At 39.6% G+C, this 19,052-nt stretch overlaps 1 protein-coding gene across 1 annotated transcript in view; it reads left to right on the top strand.

Annotated features, from left to right (window-relative positions):
* Nucleotides 1–18,538, top strand: part of PDGFRB (platelet derived growth factor receptor beta) — a 221,729-nt gene extending 203,191 nt beyond the window's left edge. Inside the window, exons 21-24 of the mRNA XM_089682130.1 lie at nucleotides 2,137–2,236; nucleotides 4,521–4,626; nucleotides 7,306–7,526; nucleotides 10,315–18,538. Of these exons, the coding sequence (XP_089538256.1) occupies nucleotides 2,137–2,236; nucleotides 4,521–4,626; nucleotides 7,306–7,526; nucleotides 10,315–10,447 (560 nt within the window). The 3' untranslated portion in view covers nucleotides 10,448–18,538. The remainder of the gene's footprint in view (nucleotides 1–2,136; nucleotides 2,237–4,520; nucleotides 4,627–7,305; nucleotides 7,527–10,314) is intronic.
* Nucleotides 18,539–19,052: the final 514 nt, after the last annotated feature.

Genomic DNA, 19,052 nt, shown 5'->3' with positions numbered 1-19,052 from the left:
TCGCTCTTTCCACTGGGCTTCCTGTGTCTTTTGCTAAGTGAATTTTCTATTCCTATAAAGAAGAGTGAATGACATGACTCTGAAGGGGAGGATCAGTGTAAAGACAGAGCTGCTGATTGGCTGGCCTGAACACTAGGTACTATTACTATAGATTTAATTTAACCTGAATATTTATTCACAGTTTTGCTAGAAGAAAAGAATAGATTACGAGAAGTACTTTCCTGGAGAACATGCTGATGCAGACTTAAACCTAGTACACATGATCAGAAAATTGTACGAAAAATGCTGCTTTCAAAGCGATCATACGATATACTGATCATTAGTACACAGCTTTTGTCCGAAATTATTCCTAGGTACAAGCACGAATATTTTTCTTGTACAATACTAGATCATATGATTGTCCCTTAACCGCTTGCCCGCCACCCTATAGCAGAAATAATATAACAGCCCCATCCGCACCGCCATTGGCGGCTTCAGCTGTCAATCACCGGGTCCCGGCCAGTGATTCCCCGCCGGCACCCTGTGATCACCGAGTATCACTGACGGGGGAGAGGTCTGTATGTAAACAATACAGATCTCTCCCCTGTCAACTCCAGCACACTGCTTAGTATTGCTCTGCATAGCAGAGCAATACAAAGCAATGTGCTTACACTGTAAAACACACACACAGCACACAGTAAAACAGTACACAGCACACAGTTAACCCTTTGATCACCCCAGATGTTAATCCTTTTCTGCCCAGTGTCATTAATACAGTGTCAATGCTTTTTATTAGCACTGATCACTGTATTAGTGTCACTGAGGATGTCAGTGACAGTTAGTCAGTTCCCCCCCGCAGTGCCAGAAAGCCTGCTGCAGTCCCGCTATAAGTCACTGATCGCCGCAATTACTAGTATATAACAAAAAAAAATTCCAGTATATATACCGCCATTTGTAGACAATATAACTTTCATGTAAACCAATTAATTTACACGTTTTGGAATTTTGTTTAGCAAAGACATGGAGCAGAATACATTTTGGCCTAAATTTATGACAAAATTAGATTTTTAAAATGTTTTTACTGGACGTGTTTAATAGCAAAAAGTTAAATATTGTTTTTTTCTTAAAATTGTCAATCATTTTTTGTTTATAGTGCAAAAAATAAAAAAATTCAGAGGTGATTAAATACCACCAAATGAAAGCTCCATTTGTGGGGAAAAAAGGACATACATTTCATTTGGGTGCAGTGTTGCATGACCGTGCAATTGTTAGTTAAAGTAACGCAGCGCGTATAGCAAAAAATAGCCTGGTCAGGAAGGGGGATAAATCCTCAGGAGGGCAAGTGATTAATCAGTACAGTTTTCTTCCAGAAATACAATACAAATACATTACATCACTTTCGGATTTTTATTCTGTAGTACAAAAATTTAAATAACTTTAGTAACCTCTTCTCTATGAGACTAGCATGCAAAAAAAAAAAAAACAATGATCATTTGTCTGATATTCTCATCGTATGTACAGGGCTTTAGATTAGTGCTTGTGGCATTACCAAATGTCTAGGCATTTAGGCACATGATGTTTGCTGAAACAGAGGACCAGCTTTTCTGACATTAGAACCTCCCTTTAAGATGAGGTCACATGGCCTTTTGCCTAGACTTTTGGTCCCATAACTAGTACTGGAGGGAGCTTGGAACAAAATTTTCTATAGGAAAGGTAAGTATTTTGCCCTTTTATTATACTTTAATCTCGCTAAAGTTATTCTATAACTTTTAATCAGAGAGCATTTTATACATATTTTCAGTGCTTGAAAAGGTTTCCAGAACCCTGTCAGTCATAAAGAACAGGCCCGGACTAGCCATAGGGCACACCGGGCATTTACCCTCCCTCCATCTTTTCCCTTCTTCTTTTCTTTCTTTCCCTCCTTCTTTTTTCTTTCCCTACTTCGTTTCTTTCCTTTGTCTCTTTCTTTCCCTCCTTCCTTTCTTCCTACACAAAAATGTAAGAAAATAATAAAATATAAAATTGTCCTGGCGTTCCGCTACCGGACTCCGAGAAAAGGGTCCCCGGGCTTTGGGCTGCTCAGTCCAAAATGCCTGGGTCTATTTTTTGTCCCAGTCTGAGTCTGATAAAGAACCCAACTTTTTATCATCTCTGTAGGTGGAACGCCCTACCCGGAGCTGCCAATGAATGAGCAGTTTTACAATGCTATAAAGAGAGGCTATCGGATGTCAAGACCTTCTTACGCTTCAGAGGAAATGTGAGTCAAAATAACCTGACCAATGTACCTTGTACAGAATGACTGCCTGCTGAAAATGGGTTCTTTATTTCTTTCTGTGTTCTTGTTGGGAGATACACTCTTAAATTCTATTTACACGACCGTGACAGGAATTCTAAAATGTTACAGTTGTCACAGGGCTTGCTGACGCCAGCTCTGTTAAGTTGCATTGATCACCGCAGGCTGAATGCAACACTGAAAAAATAATTGATCTCTTTGTACCTTGTTCACACCATGCAAGTGTGTTGATGTGCATGGGGAAAAATGCAGACATGCTGAATCTTTATGCAGCACAATGCATAAAAACATACCAATGTGCATCACCACAATCAAAATACAAAAATAACTTGATGTTGCCTGTACAGAAAAAAAAGTACATTTAAAAATGCATTTTCTGTATGTTTTTATGTGTCTTGTGATATGAACAAGCACTGATACATTTTTGCATTGATATCAACAACACATGCTTAAGGATTGCTTAAGAAGTGTCAACGCATATCATGACACATATCAATACATCACAATGCATGTAAAGGCACCGTGACATGCATCAACATGCGTTGAAGTGCATTATGACACATGTAGACATCCCATACAATGCACTTCAACACACAACAAAGCAATGGCGTTAATGCTCGCCGATGCACGTTGACATGTGTTTTGATGTCCTGGTATTGATTTTAAAATGCATTAGAGGAAAAATGCATAAATGTGAATCCAGCCTTGGGATACATTTGCACCCTGATCCTTAAGCTGCACTGATCCACTCAATTCAGGTTCAACATGGGGACATGCAGAAAGCAATTGTTTTTTCTATGTCTTGTTCATGCCATATAGATGCACTGCAGTGCATTACAAATTGAAATCTCCCAATGTGGACACCTGTAGAAGTAATATTTGTAATGTTAGATCTACTATCACATTACTATCACTTCAGTAAGATTCTGTCTCTTTTCTTGTGACAGGTAGAGGTTCTACCCCTTCCCCACTCTATCCACAACTAGGAAAAAAGTTGTGTCTGGAGTTCCACCATAGGCCATGTTCATGTGGGCTTCATCTTCTACAACAGCAGTGTGTAAATCAATTATTTGCATTTGCAAAGCTTTTGGCAAGCTTCAAGCATCCTCTGTTGATGCAGTACAAGTACAGAAAATTACCTTTCTTGAACCAAGCTTTGTCAGCCCTGCTCAATGACTTTTGCTTCTGGCTTGGTGCTCCTGCTTTCTCCCCCCCCTGACCAGTGCCCCCAATAGCAATCCACTTGCTATGGGGGCACTGGTGCATGGTCGCTCCTGAGCCCCACTCTATATGTTCACAAGACACACAGAGCTGTGGCTCAACCCCACCTCTGCTCTCTCCTTGTTGGATTACTGGCTGTGATTGACAGCAGTGGGAGCTCCCGCTGCTGTCTCAGCCAATGAGAAGAAAGAGACCAGGGACAGTCGAGGTTTCTGTGCACATCGCTGGATTAAGAAGTAGCTCAGATGAGTATTAGGGAGGCTGTGGAGGGGGGCAACACACAGAAGGTTTTTTTACCTTCATGTGTAGCATGCATAAACGTAAAACATCTTCAGGCTTTACAAACACTTAAACTACTATTAGTCTGTTAGACCCCTGATGTCTTCCCAGCACAGCAGCTGGGGAAAAATGACAGAAGAATCTAGAAATGATATAGTACACATCACTTCTGAGTATTTACTAGCTAGGGCAGGTCAGAAAACATATGCCGCTGGTCTCCCGCCTCTCTGTTTGGCAATACCTGCCATGCAGGAAGGGGGCAGCGCACTTCACGGGGTCCTGTACAGCTGTCCAATGTTTTCCATTTGAAACCTGACAGTCAGCTTGTTGAATTTATATAAAATCACACACCTATAATGCTATAGCAGCCAGGAGTGTGTGTAACCCCCCCCTTGCTGCCTGCATATGACATACTGTATGCCAGTGGCAACAAAAGAGTTAATGGCTTGAACAAAGCCTTTAGAAGCTTGCAGAAGGCTTTACAAATGATTTGCTTTGGCTAATGCTTATGTTTACAAGGCCTAAAGGGCAAGTTCACCCAAAATTCATATCTAAGTAGTGGTTGAACATTATTGAGTTGAATTTTCCGCTGGCTTCTAGTATCTTGGCCTCTTCAGCAGTGAGATGACTCCCTTTTGAGTTTTAAGATTTCATTTCCATCTTTACCTGGAATGTATTTTAAATGCTAATAATCAGTTTAACATTTGATTTTACTTACTTGCTGCTTGGTCATCTTTAATTCTTTCAGCTATGAAATTATGCAGAAATGTTGGGATGAGAAATTTGAGAAGAGGCCATCCTTCACAAACCTAGTGGATATGACAGGAAATCTTTTAGTTGAGGGTTACAAACAGGTACGTTGTCTGTCCTGATTTACAGGAACCCTGCCTGGTCCATTATCCTGCTCAGTAAGAACAAAGTTGTTTAACTGCTTCCTGTCCAGTGATGTACCAGTATGTCGCAGCGATGGCCAAATTATTTTCAGCCAGTGGTTTCCTACAAGGTAAAAGTAATCCTAGCGGCTATAAAGCCACTAGGTTACATTTACAGGTGGCAGAAGAGGGTCTCATCCCCCTACCAGCGGCGTTTTTACTGGGTTCTCCAAAGCGATCAGGAAGCCTGGTGGATGTGACCTGTGATATCCAGTTCCTGGAACACAGTCAGCTATTACATCATCAATGACATCATCAGCCGTGACATCATCGATTACATCATCACAGTCAGCTATGACATCATCAATAATTTCCTGTCAGCTGTGACATAATCAATGATGTCCTGTCAGCAATTACATCATCATCAGCCATGACATCATTGATTACATCATCACAGTCAGCTATGACATCATCAGTGAAGTCTTGCCAGCTATGACATTAGCAGCAGCCATGACATTATCAATGACATGATCATGGTAAGCTATGACATCATCAATAACATTATCAGAGTCAGTTATGACATCATCATTTATGTCCCATCAGCTATGAGATCATTAATGACATAATAATAGTCAGCAATGATATCTATGACACCATCAGCTATGACATCTTCATTGTCAATGACATCATCAAAGTTCATGTGACATAAAAATATGTAACACCCACCATTTTATTCTTTAGGGCCTCTGATTAAAAAAATATATAATGTTTGGGGGTTCTAAGTAGTTTTCTAGCAAAATATATTTATGTTTTTTACATATTGGAGAGCAATGCCAGAATTGGCCTAGACTGGAAGTAGTTAAAATTACCCTGTCACTAAAGGGCCAAATACAAAAAAGACTGGCCTTGTAAAAGAAGAGGCACTATACTCACTTTCCAAGTTCTAGTGACTTGAAACGCTGTAACTTCACTGCTCCCTGGCCGCTGCAGGTATGCCTCTTGTCAGAGGGGTCAAATACCTGCTAAATGCTGCTGCTTCAGTTCTCACTGGCTGCTGCAGCCATTTTACACTTTCGGATATGTATATAGCTGCTTCCCCTGCTGCATGTAATGGATCCTCTCATCCTTCCCCTGCCACATGTAATGGATCCTCTCATCCTTCCCCTGCCACATGTAATGGATCCTCTTATCCTTCACCTGCCTCATGTAATGGATCCTCTCATCCTTCCACTGCTGCATGTAATGGATCCTCTCTTCCTTCCCCTGCCACATGTAATGGATCCTCTCATCCTTCCCCTGCTGCATGTAATGGATCCTCTCATCCTTCTCCTGCCGCATGTAATGGATCCTCTCATCCTTCCCTTGCCACATGTAATGGACCCTCTCATCCTTCCCCTGCCACATGTAATGGATCCTCTCATCCTTCCCCTGCCGCATGTAATGCATCATCTCATCTTTGCCACATGTAAAGGACCCTCTCATTCTTCCCCTGCCACATGTAATGGATCCTCTCATCCTTCCCCTGCCACATTTAATGGATCATCTCATCCTTCTCCTGCCGCATGTAATGGATCCTCTCATCCTTCCCCTGCCACATGTAATGGACCCTCTCATCCTTACCCTGCCGCATGTAATGGATCCTCTCATCCTTCCCCTGCTGCATGTAATGGACCCTCTCATCCTTCCCCTGCCGCATGTAATGGATCCTCTCATCCTTCCCCTGCCACATGTAATGGACCCTCTCATCCTTCCCCTGCCACATGTAATGGACCCTCTCATCCTTCCCCTGCCACATGTAATGGATCCTCTCATCCTTCCCCTGCCGCATGTAATGGTTCATCTCATCTTTGCCACATGTAAAGGACCCTCTCATTCTTCCCCTGCCACATGTAATGGATCCTCTCATCCTTCCCCTGCCACATGTAATGGATCATCTCATCCTTCTCCTGCCGCATGTAATGGATCCTCTCATCCTTCCCCTGCCACATGTAATGGACCCTCTCATCCTTACCCTGCCGCATGTAATGGATCCTCTCATCCTTCCCCTGCCGCATTTAATGGATCCTCTCATCCTTCCCCTGCCGCATGTAATGGATCCTCTCATCCTTCCCCTGCCGCATGTAATGGATCCTCTCATCCTTCCCCTGCCACATGTAATGGACCCTCTCATCCTTCCCCTGCCGCATGTAATGGACCCTCTCATCCTTCCCCTGCCGCATGTAATGGATCATCTCATCCTTCTCCTGCCGCATGTAATGGATCCTCTCATCCTTCCCCTGCCGCATGTAATGGATCCTCTCATCCTTCTCCTGCCGCATGTAATGGATCCTCTCATCCTTCCCCTGCCGCATGCATATATCCTGCGGTGGCATACTAGCTGGAGAGAGAAACCACTGCATGCTGCAGTAGGAGCAGCTATTCACACAACTGGAAGCACCAAAGCAGCTGCATTTTAAAAAAATCAATAAGTTAAGTAAAATGCCTCCTTTTTTTGCACTACAAATCTTTTTTTTTAATTACCCTATAGGGAAAGTTAAGCAAATATTCCTAGGCAGTTCTAAAATGGTTGTTTAAGTATTAATCAATTGTATTTAATGGGCATAAGAGGTATTGACTGAATGACAGGGAGTAGAATAAATGTTCCCATGATGTCTTTTGCAGAGATACAAACAAGTGAATGAAGAGTTTTTAAGAAGCGACCACCCCGCTGTTGTTCGTGTCAGACCCAGAATGGCAAAAATGAATAACGGGGGAGAAAGCATTACAAATATTTTGTATTCAGCCGTGCAACCAAATGACAGCGACTATATTATTCCTCTGCCTGATCCCAAACCTGAAGAGTCAGATAACATGCTTAATGAGAATTCGGAGAGTCGTCCAAGGTAAGAGGATTCATAATCCTAATCACCTTGTAACAACTTAAAAAAATTCCAGGTAAAGACACTCTTCTGCAGTAATAGTCAATTCCTTAGAACAACCCTCTCCTCCTTTGAATGTCATATCCCTCCCTTCTTCTTGGAGTGTTTAAATGCATTCTGTGCTGGCCCAGCTCCTCTACCCCTTCCTTCACATTCCTACATAACCTTTGATGTAGCTGCCAGTGGAGGAGGGACATGGAGTACTATAGATTGACAGGCCTGAGTCTGTTGGGGCTGCTGACCAGGGCCATGGACAAGGGGTTACCACCAGTCCTCCTGTACGGGGCCCAGGCAGCTGGGTGAATTGGATGTGAGCAGGGAGGGTGATCGGAGCAGTGGGGGGGCAATTACTGGAACCAATCCCCTGTATGACTCTCTCTGCTGCATCTGAAAGCTGTGTTCTTCACCTCTCCCTCTCTGGTTTTCAGCTGCTGCAGAGAGAGCCATACAGGGGATCGGTCCCAGTAATTGCCCCGCCCACCATGCCGATTATCCTCCATGTGCACATCTGATTCACCCAGCTGCCTGGGCCCCCACAGTGCCAGCTCCCCCCCCCCCCCCCCCCCACCGGCAGCTGCAAGTACACAATAGGATCCTTCAGGTTGGAGAGTGGGGGAAGGGTTTGATAAATATGCCACATTTATCAGACCATTTCTTTCCTGAATGAACACAATGAGTGATCTGTACTGATCACTCACTGTGTTCATTCATAACTGAAGCACTGTAAACTGTTGTTTTTTTTTTTGTTTGTTTGTTTTTTTTAAAGGGGGCTTGTCAGGTTGGCTGTATGGGGACATGTGGTTTCTAACAGCAGCCCTGCTGCTAACATCACATCCAAAAGCAGCTGCAGTCTCAGGGCTGTTGGAGCTCTGAGACTTAAATGACATGCAAAATAGATTTTAAATACATATATAACCTAATTGGAATATTTTTGTTAAAATGAATACCTGGCAAAAGGTAACTCCACTAAAGGTGGAGTGGAGATGGATTAGAACTATTGCAGTTTGTACCCCCATTAGGGAGATTCACCCTCTCTGTTTGTCCCCTTTACCATTATCATTGAAAGTGCCAGTTAAATTCATATTTCCAAGGCAGGTTGTAATCTAATTGGTGTCCATAAGGAACTTTTTTTAGTAACGACAGTTTGATACAAGGAACTTTTTTTTAAAATAATGACAGTTTGATACAACAGGCTTGTTGTATGTCAGAGATAACAAAAAGTCTGCAATGGGTGTGTTTAAGGCTGTTTCTCCAGCATTACAAACAGACTGTATAAGAAAAAGGGGTTCCGATATTGTGAATGAATAACTTAAACCCAAAGAAAAAAGGGTGAACATATAGCATTTCATGGTCTAATCTATAGTTTTGACTGGAGTGTACCTAAAGTATCTAAATGCAAAAACAAAAAAAATGCAGTATATTGCAGTTTACCAGTCCTTAGATGTGGTGGCTGCATTAGCTTTCCTTTTTTTTAAGCTAGTACATTTTCTGTGAGTAAAAACATATCTGTTGTTCTCGCCAAAAATTCACAGTCCTTGTAACTTCCTGTGTACTGAACTGAAACCTCAAATAATGTTGACCCATTCAAATCCATACTTAACCTGTCATTACCGAAAGCATCAGGCCATTTTGTGCTCATATCAGTGCTGAAAAAAACTAGTTCCTGTGTGAAATAAAAGCAGCTCTGAGATGCTAGCAACTAAACTATCTGGGTCAGTAGATATATCATATTTATGAAGCATCTGCCAGTTTATGTGTAAATCCTAATTATATGGTTTTGGGTGAACCGGAGGTTCATTTTGGCATCTCGCAGAGGACACCTGCCTACAGGGCTATATAATTCTTCTACAACCCCAATGCTTAAAGGGTCAGTTCATCTTACTTTGGAACTTCACCCAGAAGGGGAAGTTCTCCTTTTCTGCGTCCTCCCTCCCTTCACAAATTTTGGCACATGACATTTTTTGGGGGGAGCGGGTACTTAGTTTTGATAGGTACTTGGTCCCCCTCTCTGCCCGCAACCTCTCGTGACACATCACAGGTCCCAGAAGACTGCAGGACCATTTGCAAAGCACAGTGTGGCTCACGCATGTGCAGAGTCCAAGCCGGCTTCCCACACTAAAGTACCGGGGACCAGAAGACCGGTGAAGAACCGACCTGGGTGAGGATAGTGCTGGATCCTTGGACAGGTAAGTGTTCTTTTATTAAAAGTCAGCAACTACAGCATTTCTAGCTTCTGACTTTTAATTTTTTTGTCACTAGGCTGAAAATCTTCTTTAAAGTAATACATTTAGTTTTTAATGAAACCCTTTGGACTAAGTGAGCTCCTGATTTTATATGGGTCTTGGATTCTCCAACAGTGGTTATTTCTGCCATAATTCCTGGCTGTTTCTTCCCACCTCAATGTTTAGGCTGTTCCTGCCTACCTTTGTGTGTTTTAGCTCCTTGTCCATGATATAAAATAAATGAAAATCCAACAACAGTAGTGAGCACATCAGGCGTGCAGGTCCAGGAATTCAGGAGCAGATATCTTGTTACTAGAGTTCCTGAGAAATATCTCAGAAACTCTCCAGCATGTATAAACCAGGGAAATATGTTTTCTGATGAAAAGTCTCCCTAGAGTCTAAATAAAAATGCAGAAAACTGAAATATTGCAACACTCATGATTATAATTTGTTTTTAGGACAAAAACATCTTTGTGTGGCCAGTTTATTGCAAATTAGACCATTTTTTTTCTTTTTGATTTATCACACAGTTCTACGCTGCAAGAAGGAAATACGTCATCTACAATCTCCTGTGACAGTCCTCTGAGACAGCCAGAACAAGAGGTGGAGAGTGATATTCAGCAAGCTGAACAGCCTCATGAGGTAGAGGAAAGTTTCCTGTAGCAAATAAAAAAAGGAATAAGATTTGGCAATTACCATCAGCTGCAATTAAGTTTTTATGCCTCAAGGTACAAGAAAATGTTATGTACTGATTACCTGGATTTAAAGACCAAAGAAATCTTTCTGCTCTACAATCTTGGTGCACTGTAATATCATACTTCAATTTTCAAGAACGTTTAACTCCAGGACTATAGCCTTTCATAGGTATTGTGGCTAAACCATATGATGGCAGATCCACAAATGCCAAACCAGTATTACAAATGTTGATATTTCATTCCAAGTGTAAAACTATGAAAAATGTGCAATATAATGGATGAATTCCAATGTTTACTTTGATGAAGTATTGAATGGTACTGAAAGCATCACTTTAAGGAGAGACTGTCAGAAGCATAAAGTATGGAAATCTGAGAAGTATAAGTAAGTGGTCATGTATATCAGTCCACCACTTTTTTTCCTTCCTGCTATTATGGATGCCTGGATGACTAATGCACTGCTAGAATAGAAGGATCTGGTGACATCTCTTACTGGTTTTAAAAGAAGACACAAGGAACATCATCTTCTCAATTGTCCCAGAAGAAATGTGATTTGGTTAAATGTACGTAGTGTAACCAAAAATGGACAGTTTGGTGCAGTTGGATATGGGGTACATGTCTACATTATCTTGCTGATACCTTTTGGAAAGTACAGTATGCATTTATGATAACATAATCCATGCTACCTACAAATTATAGCACATCTCAGCTTTTTAGTGATTATAGCACAATCCTAAATATAAAATATTGGCCTCAAAATGTATCTTCTGACTTTGAGGTCAACATGTAGACTTGGATATCAAAGGCAGGGAAGGAAGAAGGGGTTGAATGAGGGTTTTGCATTATTATGCATGTTTTTAGTATGACAACTCCTGTTTTTACTAATATGAAATAGGCTCCAGCATCTGCACTAGAAGCCTATATATATCAGATTTGCATAGACATAGTGAAATCTAGGCTTCCTACAGCCTTAAAAGGGAAGTAGCTGATAGACCAATCTGCCCATCCAGCATTATCATGAGCAGAACAGTCAGTCAGCTTCATCAATCTGTGAACAGTAAAAGAGTGTAAATGCAGCTTTGTACACAGCTCTATATGTACTAGAAAAATCCTTGGGAATATAATGTTATGGTGGCGGCTGGACCGTCAGCCAAAAAAAAAAATGAAAAGAAAAAATATTGCAGAATATTGCTGGGAGAGCAATGCGCTTTATCCTGTTGTAACAAATCTAAATAGTCCCTAGGTCTGTCTGTGACTGACTTCTTGGGTTTATATCTAATTTGTAGCATCTTTATTACACTATCTATATACTTTTAGCAAACAATTCAGCCATCAAAGAATATTTGCATGTCCATTGTTATTCACTTTATTATTACTACAAATATATGGAAAATTTGTGATGTCATCTATATTCACATTTATCTACTCACTTGCAATTTCAATCACATATATCACTGTAAAAAAAAATCCATATATAATGTGGATGTAACTTTTTTTGTAAAAAAATATATAAGAAGGTTAGCTTACAGCTGAACACCAGGAAGAGAGCAAAAACCAACAATGAATACAGTTCTGCATTAAAAAATAATCCGATCATGGATAGATATGGAGATTTTGAACTCTTCCGTTTTAGTAAATTCCCCTCTGTGTGACACGGGCCTAAAATAGTCACACCAGTCTCAAAATTGGGTGGTTGGGCCTGGTGCTCTCAGGAGATTCATTAATGAAGTTAGATGGATAGATATATGGAGGGTTAGAGATCTCCATATAAGAACATATTACTGGTCAATACCAGGAAAAGGGTGCCTTCCCCAGATAGATTTGGCATTAGGAAAGTGCTACCGTTGTTCCATTCTGCTGAATACACGTGGAATGTCTGATCACTCACCATTAGTAATAACTTGATAATATGACGTGTAGGGAGGCGTCCATCCGGGAGGATAGTCTTTTTGGTTTTCCCAGGTTGCATCCAATGATCAGATTCCAGATTCCGGATTTTAAAAGCACATGAAGACTGTGTCTTTTGAGACACATTAAGGAATATTTGAGGGGGCTTTGAAGTCATCAATTTCAAATATAAAACATGTTACAAAACAGGAGGACGAAGAATTAGCTAGGAAGTAGGGCCAGGCAGAGGTCAATTTTATAACACCCCCCCCCCCCCAAATAGTAACCAGATGAAATGGGAAAGCTTGTCTCCTCAGTAAAGAAATCGACTTACAGCCAATGCCAAGCAATTTTTTTTTCCAAAATCAAAAGTACTTTGAACAGGGTAACCAATCTAGTGCTCTGTTGGCTATTTTTAGCTAAACAGCCAAAAAATACCTCAGTAAACCCAAAAGTGAGAAATGAGAAGGATGTAATGGTCTGTATGACAGATGAGATACTTACCTGCATTCATGAATATTGTGTAAGAATGTATACTTCTTCATTGACATGTACAGAGGCAGACATAGAGGAGTATTTAGATGATTTAGAGTTTCCAACAATTATGGAGGAGCAAGCAAGGATGATGAATGGAAAAATTACTGAGGGTGAGAAATGCTAACTCATCCTTGGCAGTCGGCAAATCCCCTGGCCCGGATGGGGTGTCATTAGAAGTTTATATGAAATATATTGATATTGCGGCTCCGGTATTAACAAGGGTAAACCAAAAGGCCCTTCTGCAGGGGAAGCTCATGACGTCCACGTACAAAGCAACAGTAGTTCTTGTCCTGAAACCGAAGAAATATGCATGTGAATGTGCTTCTTATAGGTTAATATCAATGTTAAATACTGATTTTACATTTTTACCAAAATTTTAGCCTGAAGACTAAATGCAATAATATTATCTACTATTCATACTGATCAGGCAAGCTTTATACCTGAGATATTGACATTGATAAATATTAGAAGAGCACAACTAATGGTGTGGTTGAGGAGTTAATTCTGGAGTTGAGAGCCCTGGCATCATTGGATACTTTCAGGGTGTTCAACTCTGTAGAGTGGCTGTTTTAAAGACCTCTTTGAAATGTTTTGGATTTGGAGATATATTCAGGAGATGGATCAGGATATTGTATGCACATCCATATTCAAATCTACTAATAAATTGATCATTCCCCCCCTATAAGGTTGTAAAGAGGAACAAAGCAGGGGTGTTCCTTTTCTCCACTTTTGTTTGCTATAGCAATACAGGTGTTGGCCCTAAGATTTAGAAAATTCAGATTCTATATAGATATTACTTTAGGGGAAAGGACAGAACATTTAGGTTTATATGCAGATGACATAATATTATATATGGGAGATGCATAGAACACGCTGATGGAGGCTATGATGATAATAGATGTCTTTGGGAAGTATTCTGGCTTTAAACAAGGCAAGAAATCTGTTCTAATGCCTATACAACAAGAAGTAGAAGCAGTCTGGTCTTATTCTCCACTTAAGGTTGTTGATTCATTTAAATATTTGGAAATATATGTTACCTTACAATCAAATAATTTAACAATAGCAAATGTTACCCCTTGATGGAATATATTAAAGTAAAATGGCAGCCTGAATGAAACTACCATTATCAGTACCAAGACGAAGAAATTTATTCAAGATGGTCTTACTACCGTGTGTTTATATGCGTTTTCTCATTCGCCGGTGACCATACCTAACCAATTATTTAAGTTAAGTTAAATTCCCAATTTGCAAGGTTTATATGGGCTAATGGTAGATGCAAACTGAAACTTACAACATTACAGAGGCCAAAACTGGATGCCGGGTTAGCCCTAACAGATACGCATTAATTTTATCTGATGGGCCAGCTGAATGATCTAAGAATATGGCTGACACAAAAACAAAGGAATGGAGTTGAGGGGCACTTATATAAAATACTGCAGGTAGAGGACTTAATGGTGGGTTTGGAAGTGGAAACTTTCTGATTGCCCAAGTAAGGATTCCTATGATGTCTTTGGCTTGGGCAGTCTGGAAGGAGGTTAAGAAGGTGGTGGGATTTACAGACACTCCCCTAGAGGTCCCCATGTGGAATAATCCTTCTTTGGAACAGTTGAATGCATTTCAAGAAATTGCTTTTTGGAAACGGAGAGGAGTGGTTACATTGGTGCAGGTATGAAACCATACAACGTTCCATTTGTTTGGATATTTAAGTCAGCAATCTGATCTGCCCTATAGGTTTTTTTTATAAATATTTACAGTTAGGATATACAATTCAGGCTCCATTTTGTTGTCAAGACCTTAAAGTATCAAAATATCCATAATTGGGGTATTGAGATCGCAAGGACCAAAATGATCAATATCTGTAATGTATTACCGTTTACTGAGAGCTAAGTTATGTGGTATTCCATTGAAAGTATGAAATAAATAGCAGGATATTTTTCCTTCTTTGATGGAAGAGAATTGGAAAGAGATTAGTTCCTCTCACTTGGTAGTTTCCCCTGCAATTCAAAACAAATTAATTCAGCTATATTTTATGCATCAATCATATCTCACTCCTCAGTGTTTGTACAGAATGGGCCCTAGCACGTAAACAAAAAGCCCTGAGATGGATGCAGCTTTTACCTCCGTTAACTGGTCAATAGATTAGAACTGTTAATCAGTAATTACCATATAAGTAAATTATGTAAGAACATAGAGGGTTTTTCAGGAGTATTATAAAATGTGGGCTATATGGTGTAATTCCTGTATAACTTTAGATAAGAACGAAAGACAATAAATATGGGTTATTAAGAGATATCTAGAGGATAATATGGAGATATAAGTTAGATGTATTAATGAATAGAGCGCAGCAGCAACCTGGGTTTTTGATTTGATGGGTAATATTTGGTTATTATTTTTTAGTTTGCACTGAAATGGTCCTTGTATGAGGAATTCATTTGGAAATATTGTTATTGAAAATGGTATGATTATACCATATTTTTGCAAACTTAAGCAATAAAAAGTTTATAAAAAAAAAGATTAATTAAATGTATTTTAAATGCAACTCTTAAATACTCTAAACAGCAGCAAGCACAATGAGAGAGAGAAGCAATACCAGGGGCCAATCTGCTACAGTACTGTCGGTACTGAAAGTAGGAGAGACCAGAGGGATGACCTCATCAGTCTGCTGTTGCTGCTTTATTAGTGATCAGTCATACGCTGAAGCAGGAGGTGACTAAGCTGTAGTGTTCTAAGTAGAGAAAAATCAGGTCACCAGCTCAGATGATCTGTCTGGAAGAGCTGAGTAAAAATCAAGACTGGATGGACAAAAATCAAAACAGACCCCTTATATTTATCTCAGCAAACTATTAGCTGTTTACCTGGAGTTCAACTTTAGACATTGCATTAAACAAGGAACAATTCGCCATGTTAGCAGTATCACTTCCTTCAGCCTCTCTAACCCATTTTACCCTTCGGGGCTTGATCTCTATGATTAAGCCTGGAAGGGTGTAATGTGTTTGAGAGTGGCTCTTGAGATGGAGATGTACTGTGTCTATAATAAAACTTGCTGAGAGACATGATACTACCAGTGTGCAGCCCTTTGTTCCATATCTAGTATTTATACGGAGCATGAAGGGCTCCAGGGTCCAGCACCCAATGTGTCCACAACAGAAGGATACAGCTTGCAGCTTGAGAGCTGTGAGATTTCAGACATGAATAACTTTACAAATAGCATGTCTGTCAAATTGAAGAATTTTCAAAATAGGACATTTTAATAATATGAAGTTGGAATGCATCCTCAGAAATGTTTTACCTGGCTAGTAAAACTCCAGCCCTACCCTTACATTTTTTTCAAGAATATGGGGTGTGGTAGAGGTTCCACTATGTTAAATTTTTTGTCTGTCTGTTTCTTACCCCATTTCCTGTTCCAAAGACACAACAAAAAGTGAGAAATCTCTTAAAAGTGAGAAGAAATCCCATTTTGACAGGTGTCACTGAGACAGTTGTTCTCATTAGAAGATACCACCTCTGCTCCTCTTCTTCTAGATACAACCTTAAAATGCTTGACTTTTCCTAATTTTCTTCCTGTTGTTACCAGAGCAGTAAGTGAAGGTGAATGTCCCCAATGTTGACATAGGCACCAATACAAACTTAACAGAGGTTCTAACCCTTTTGGTTTTGGCCAGAGCTCCATTTGATCTGAATTGAATAATGATGTAATGAGTTGTGAAAGCATAAATGAAAGTGTTACATATGTATATCACCTAGAGGTCCACTGTTAAAGTTACAGATCCGCACATAGCGTCATTGCCAATCTCTCTCTCTATGATAACAATATGATGTGTACTGTTTTTAATCATCTTTTGTTTTGTACAATATTTATGCACAGAACCTTCCACTGAGTCAGATTTCCGCTTAACATTAACTTCCTATAAATATAAACACTATGGAAAGAGACAGATGGCTCTGGTGTCAGTAATGTGCAATTTTATATAAGGGTAATTAATGAATACGTGTGAAATCTCCGATCTGAAATCTTTGCCCTTTTGTCCAACAAAGAGCATTTGAAGTGCTATTTCCAGAAAATAATTAGGAAATTAATTTGTAGGCAATGCTCCTTGGCAATCAATCAACTTCAAGATGTAATTTTCCTAGAACAGCTTTAAAATTAAACAAAAGTCTCTCTCAGTGTCCGTACAGTGAAATGTGAAATGTGAAAGATATTCTCCATCTTCTTATTCAGTGTTCAACCACACGTGAATCTTAAAATTAAATAAACACACATAGTGCATTATCCTCAGTATGAACACAGCTATACTAAGAGAAACGTACCCACAAAAATGTGTAGCAAATCAGTGCTTGGTCACTCCACCATGTGATCACTTCTAAACGCCTGTAATTCCTACCCTTACCCTCTGTGTGTATATGTAAACGCCTTATCGCAGATCCCAAAAGTAGAGCTCTTCCAATCACACCTTCTTCTTTTCCGTGCTCCCTTCCATAGAATATATAACCTCTGAAAAATATATTTTATATATAGTGTAATACCATCAATAACTAAAGGTGTCCTCACGTGCTCCACTAGTGACCACTAGTGACATGTGGTAAATCGCTCCACACCTCACAGACCATGCACTTTACCGGACTATGTCAGCCAAAAAGCATATAAGAAACTGCACATCCCGATCCACAGTATTTCCAAACTTCCAATAGACCAGCACACCATGTGTCCTCTGAGGATACTGAGGATAATGCACTATGTGTGTTTATTTCTTTTTTTTTTGAGGATACCAAGTAGAAGATGGATTAAGATTCATGTGTGGTTGAAGACTGAATAAGAAGGAGAATATCTTTCACATGATAGGGACATTTCACTGTACGAACCCCGAGAGAGACTTTTGTTTTGGACTTTCTGGGGGGAAAGTTATATCTTTGCGTCTAGGGATTTATACATAGTGTGGTAATTATAAGGCTACCGGTTGTTTAGATATTTAGAGCTTTAAAATTAAATTTAACAAATTTGGTTAGTTGGCTTGGCTAGTAAAGATCTCTACTGGTGTCTGTGTCATCAGACATGGCCTCTGCCCCAGGTTCAACACTGCTCCTCCTTCTCAATCTGAGCTAGTTCTGAGTTTTAAATGTCGTAGCAGCTTTCTTTAGAAACCACAGCAGTCAGACTGCCTTAACAACACATATAATGGAATGAAAAGGAAGACTCATAATGCTTGATAGAAAAAATTGCTTACCACATGACTTATGCCATGACATAGGGTGGGGGCAACATTCAATTAAGGATTATAAAACAAAGGTTTATTAACTGTAACACTGTAAAAGTTGTCTTTTTTCCTTTAGCCCAGACCTAATTTTAAGATGCAATCTGACTGGTTACTGAGCTCAGTTTAGATATAAAAGAGACCACTCATAATAAGATAATGTTTTTGCATGTTGGGCCTCTTTATTGAGCATCAGCATTTATTTGAGGACTACAGGTTTCTAGATAACAGATGTCATGGCTGTACTAGTTTTCATGGGTACTTACTTTTTTTTTTATGTTCATGATGTTTTTCTAAATTGTACATATAATGTGACCATATTTGTTAAAGAAAATATATCACTATTTTGAAGTACATACACTCTCAATAAAGGATAGCATTTTGTATTATTTTGTCATTAATTACATTGCTTTTGGACTAGTATCATCTTATAGATGCTGATTAAAGCAAACCTATCATGTAACGAACACTGCTATTATTAGGTATACAATGCAAGCAGGTACCTCCAACAGCCTCTCCTACCCTGCCGTTAAGGCCAGTTATAATGAGAAAAACTCCAGAATTTCTTTCTGATGTAATAGCATGCCCACTACCTCCTAAAAATTCTTCCTGCTCCATCATCAGTACAGGCTGTCTTTCTTTCTTTCTTTCTTTCTTTCTTTTTTTCTTTCCTTTCTTTCCTTTCTTTTCTTTCTTTCTTTCTTTCTCTCTTTTCCAAAGTTGCTTTAAATATGGATTCTATAAAATGAAGACACATTTTTTAATGCATATGTTGTATGTTTTATTACTGATTGCTACAAATACAGAAAGTTAAAATTAAAAATGGGAACCAAAACAGTTACCAGTACATGTGGTAATATTTTACGTACACACACTGCTATTTCTCAATATTTCCAACAAGCA

This window comes from Staurois parvus, unplaced genomic scaffold (genome assembly GCF_062004578.1).
Source record: "Staurois parvus isolate SC_StPar_1 unplaced genomic scaffold, SC_StPar_1.0 ptg000286l, whole genome shotgun sequence".
Classification (NCBI taxonomy): Eukaryota; Metazoa; Chordata; class Amphibia; order Anura; family Ranidae; genus Staurois; species Staurois parvus.
This window is presented reverse-complemented; position numbering and strand designations above follow the sequence as displayed.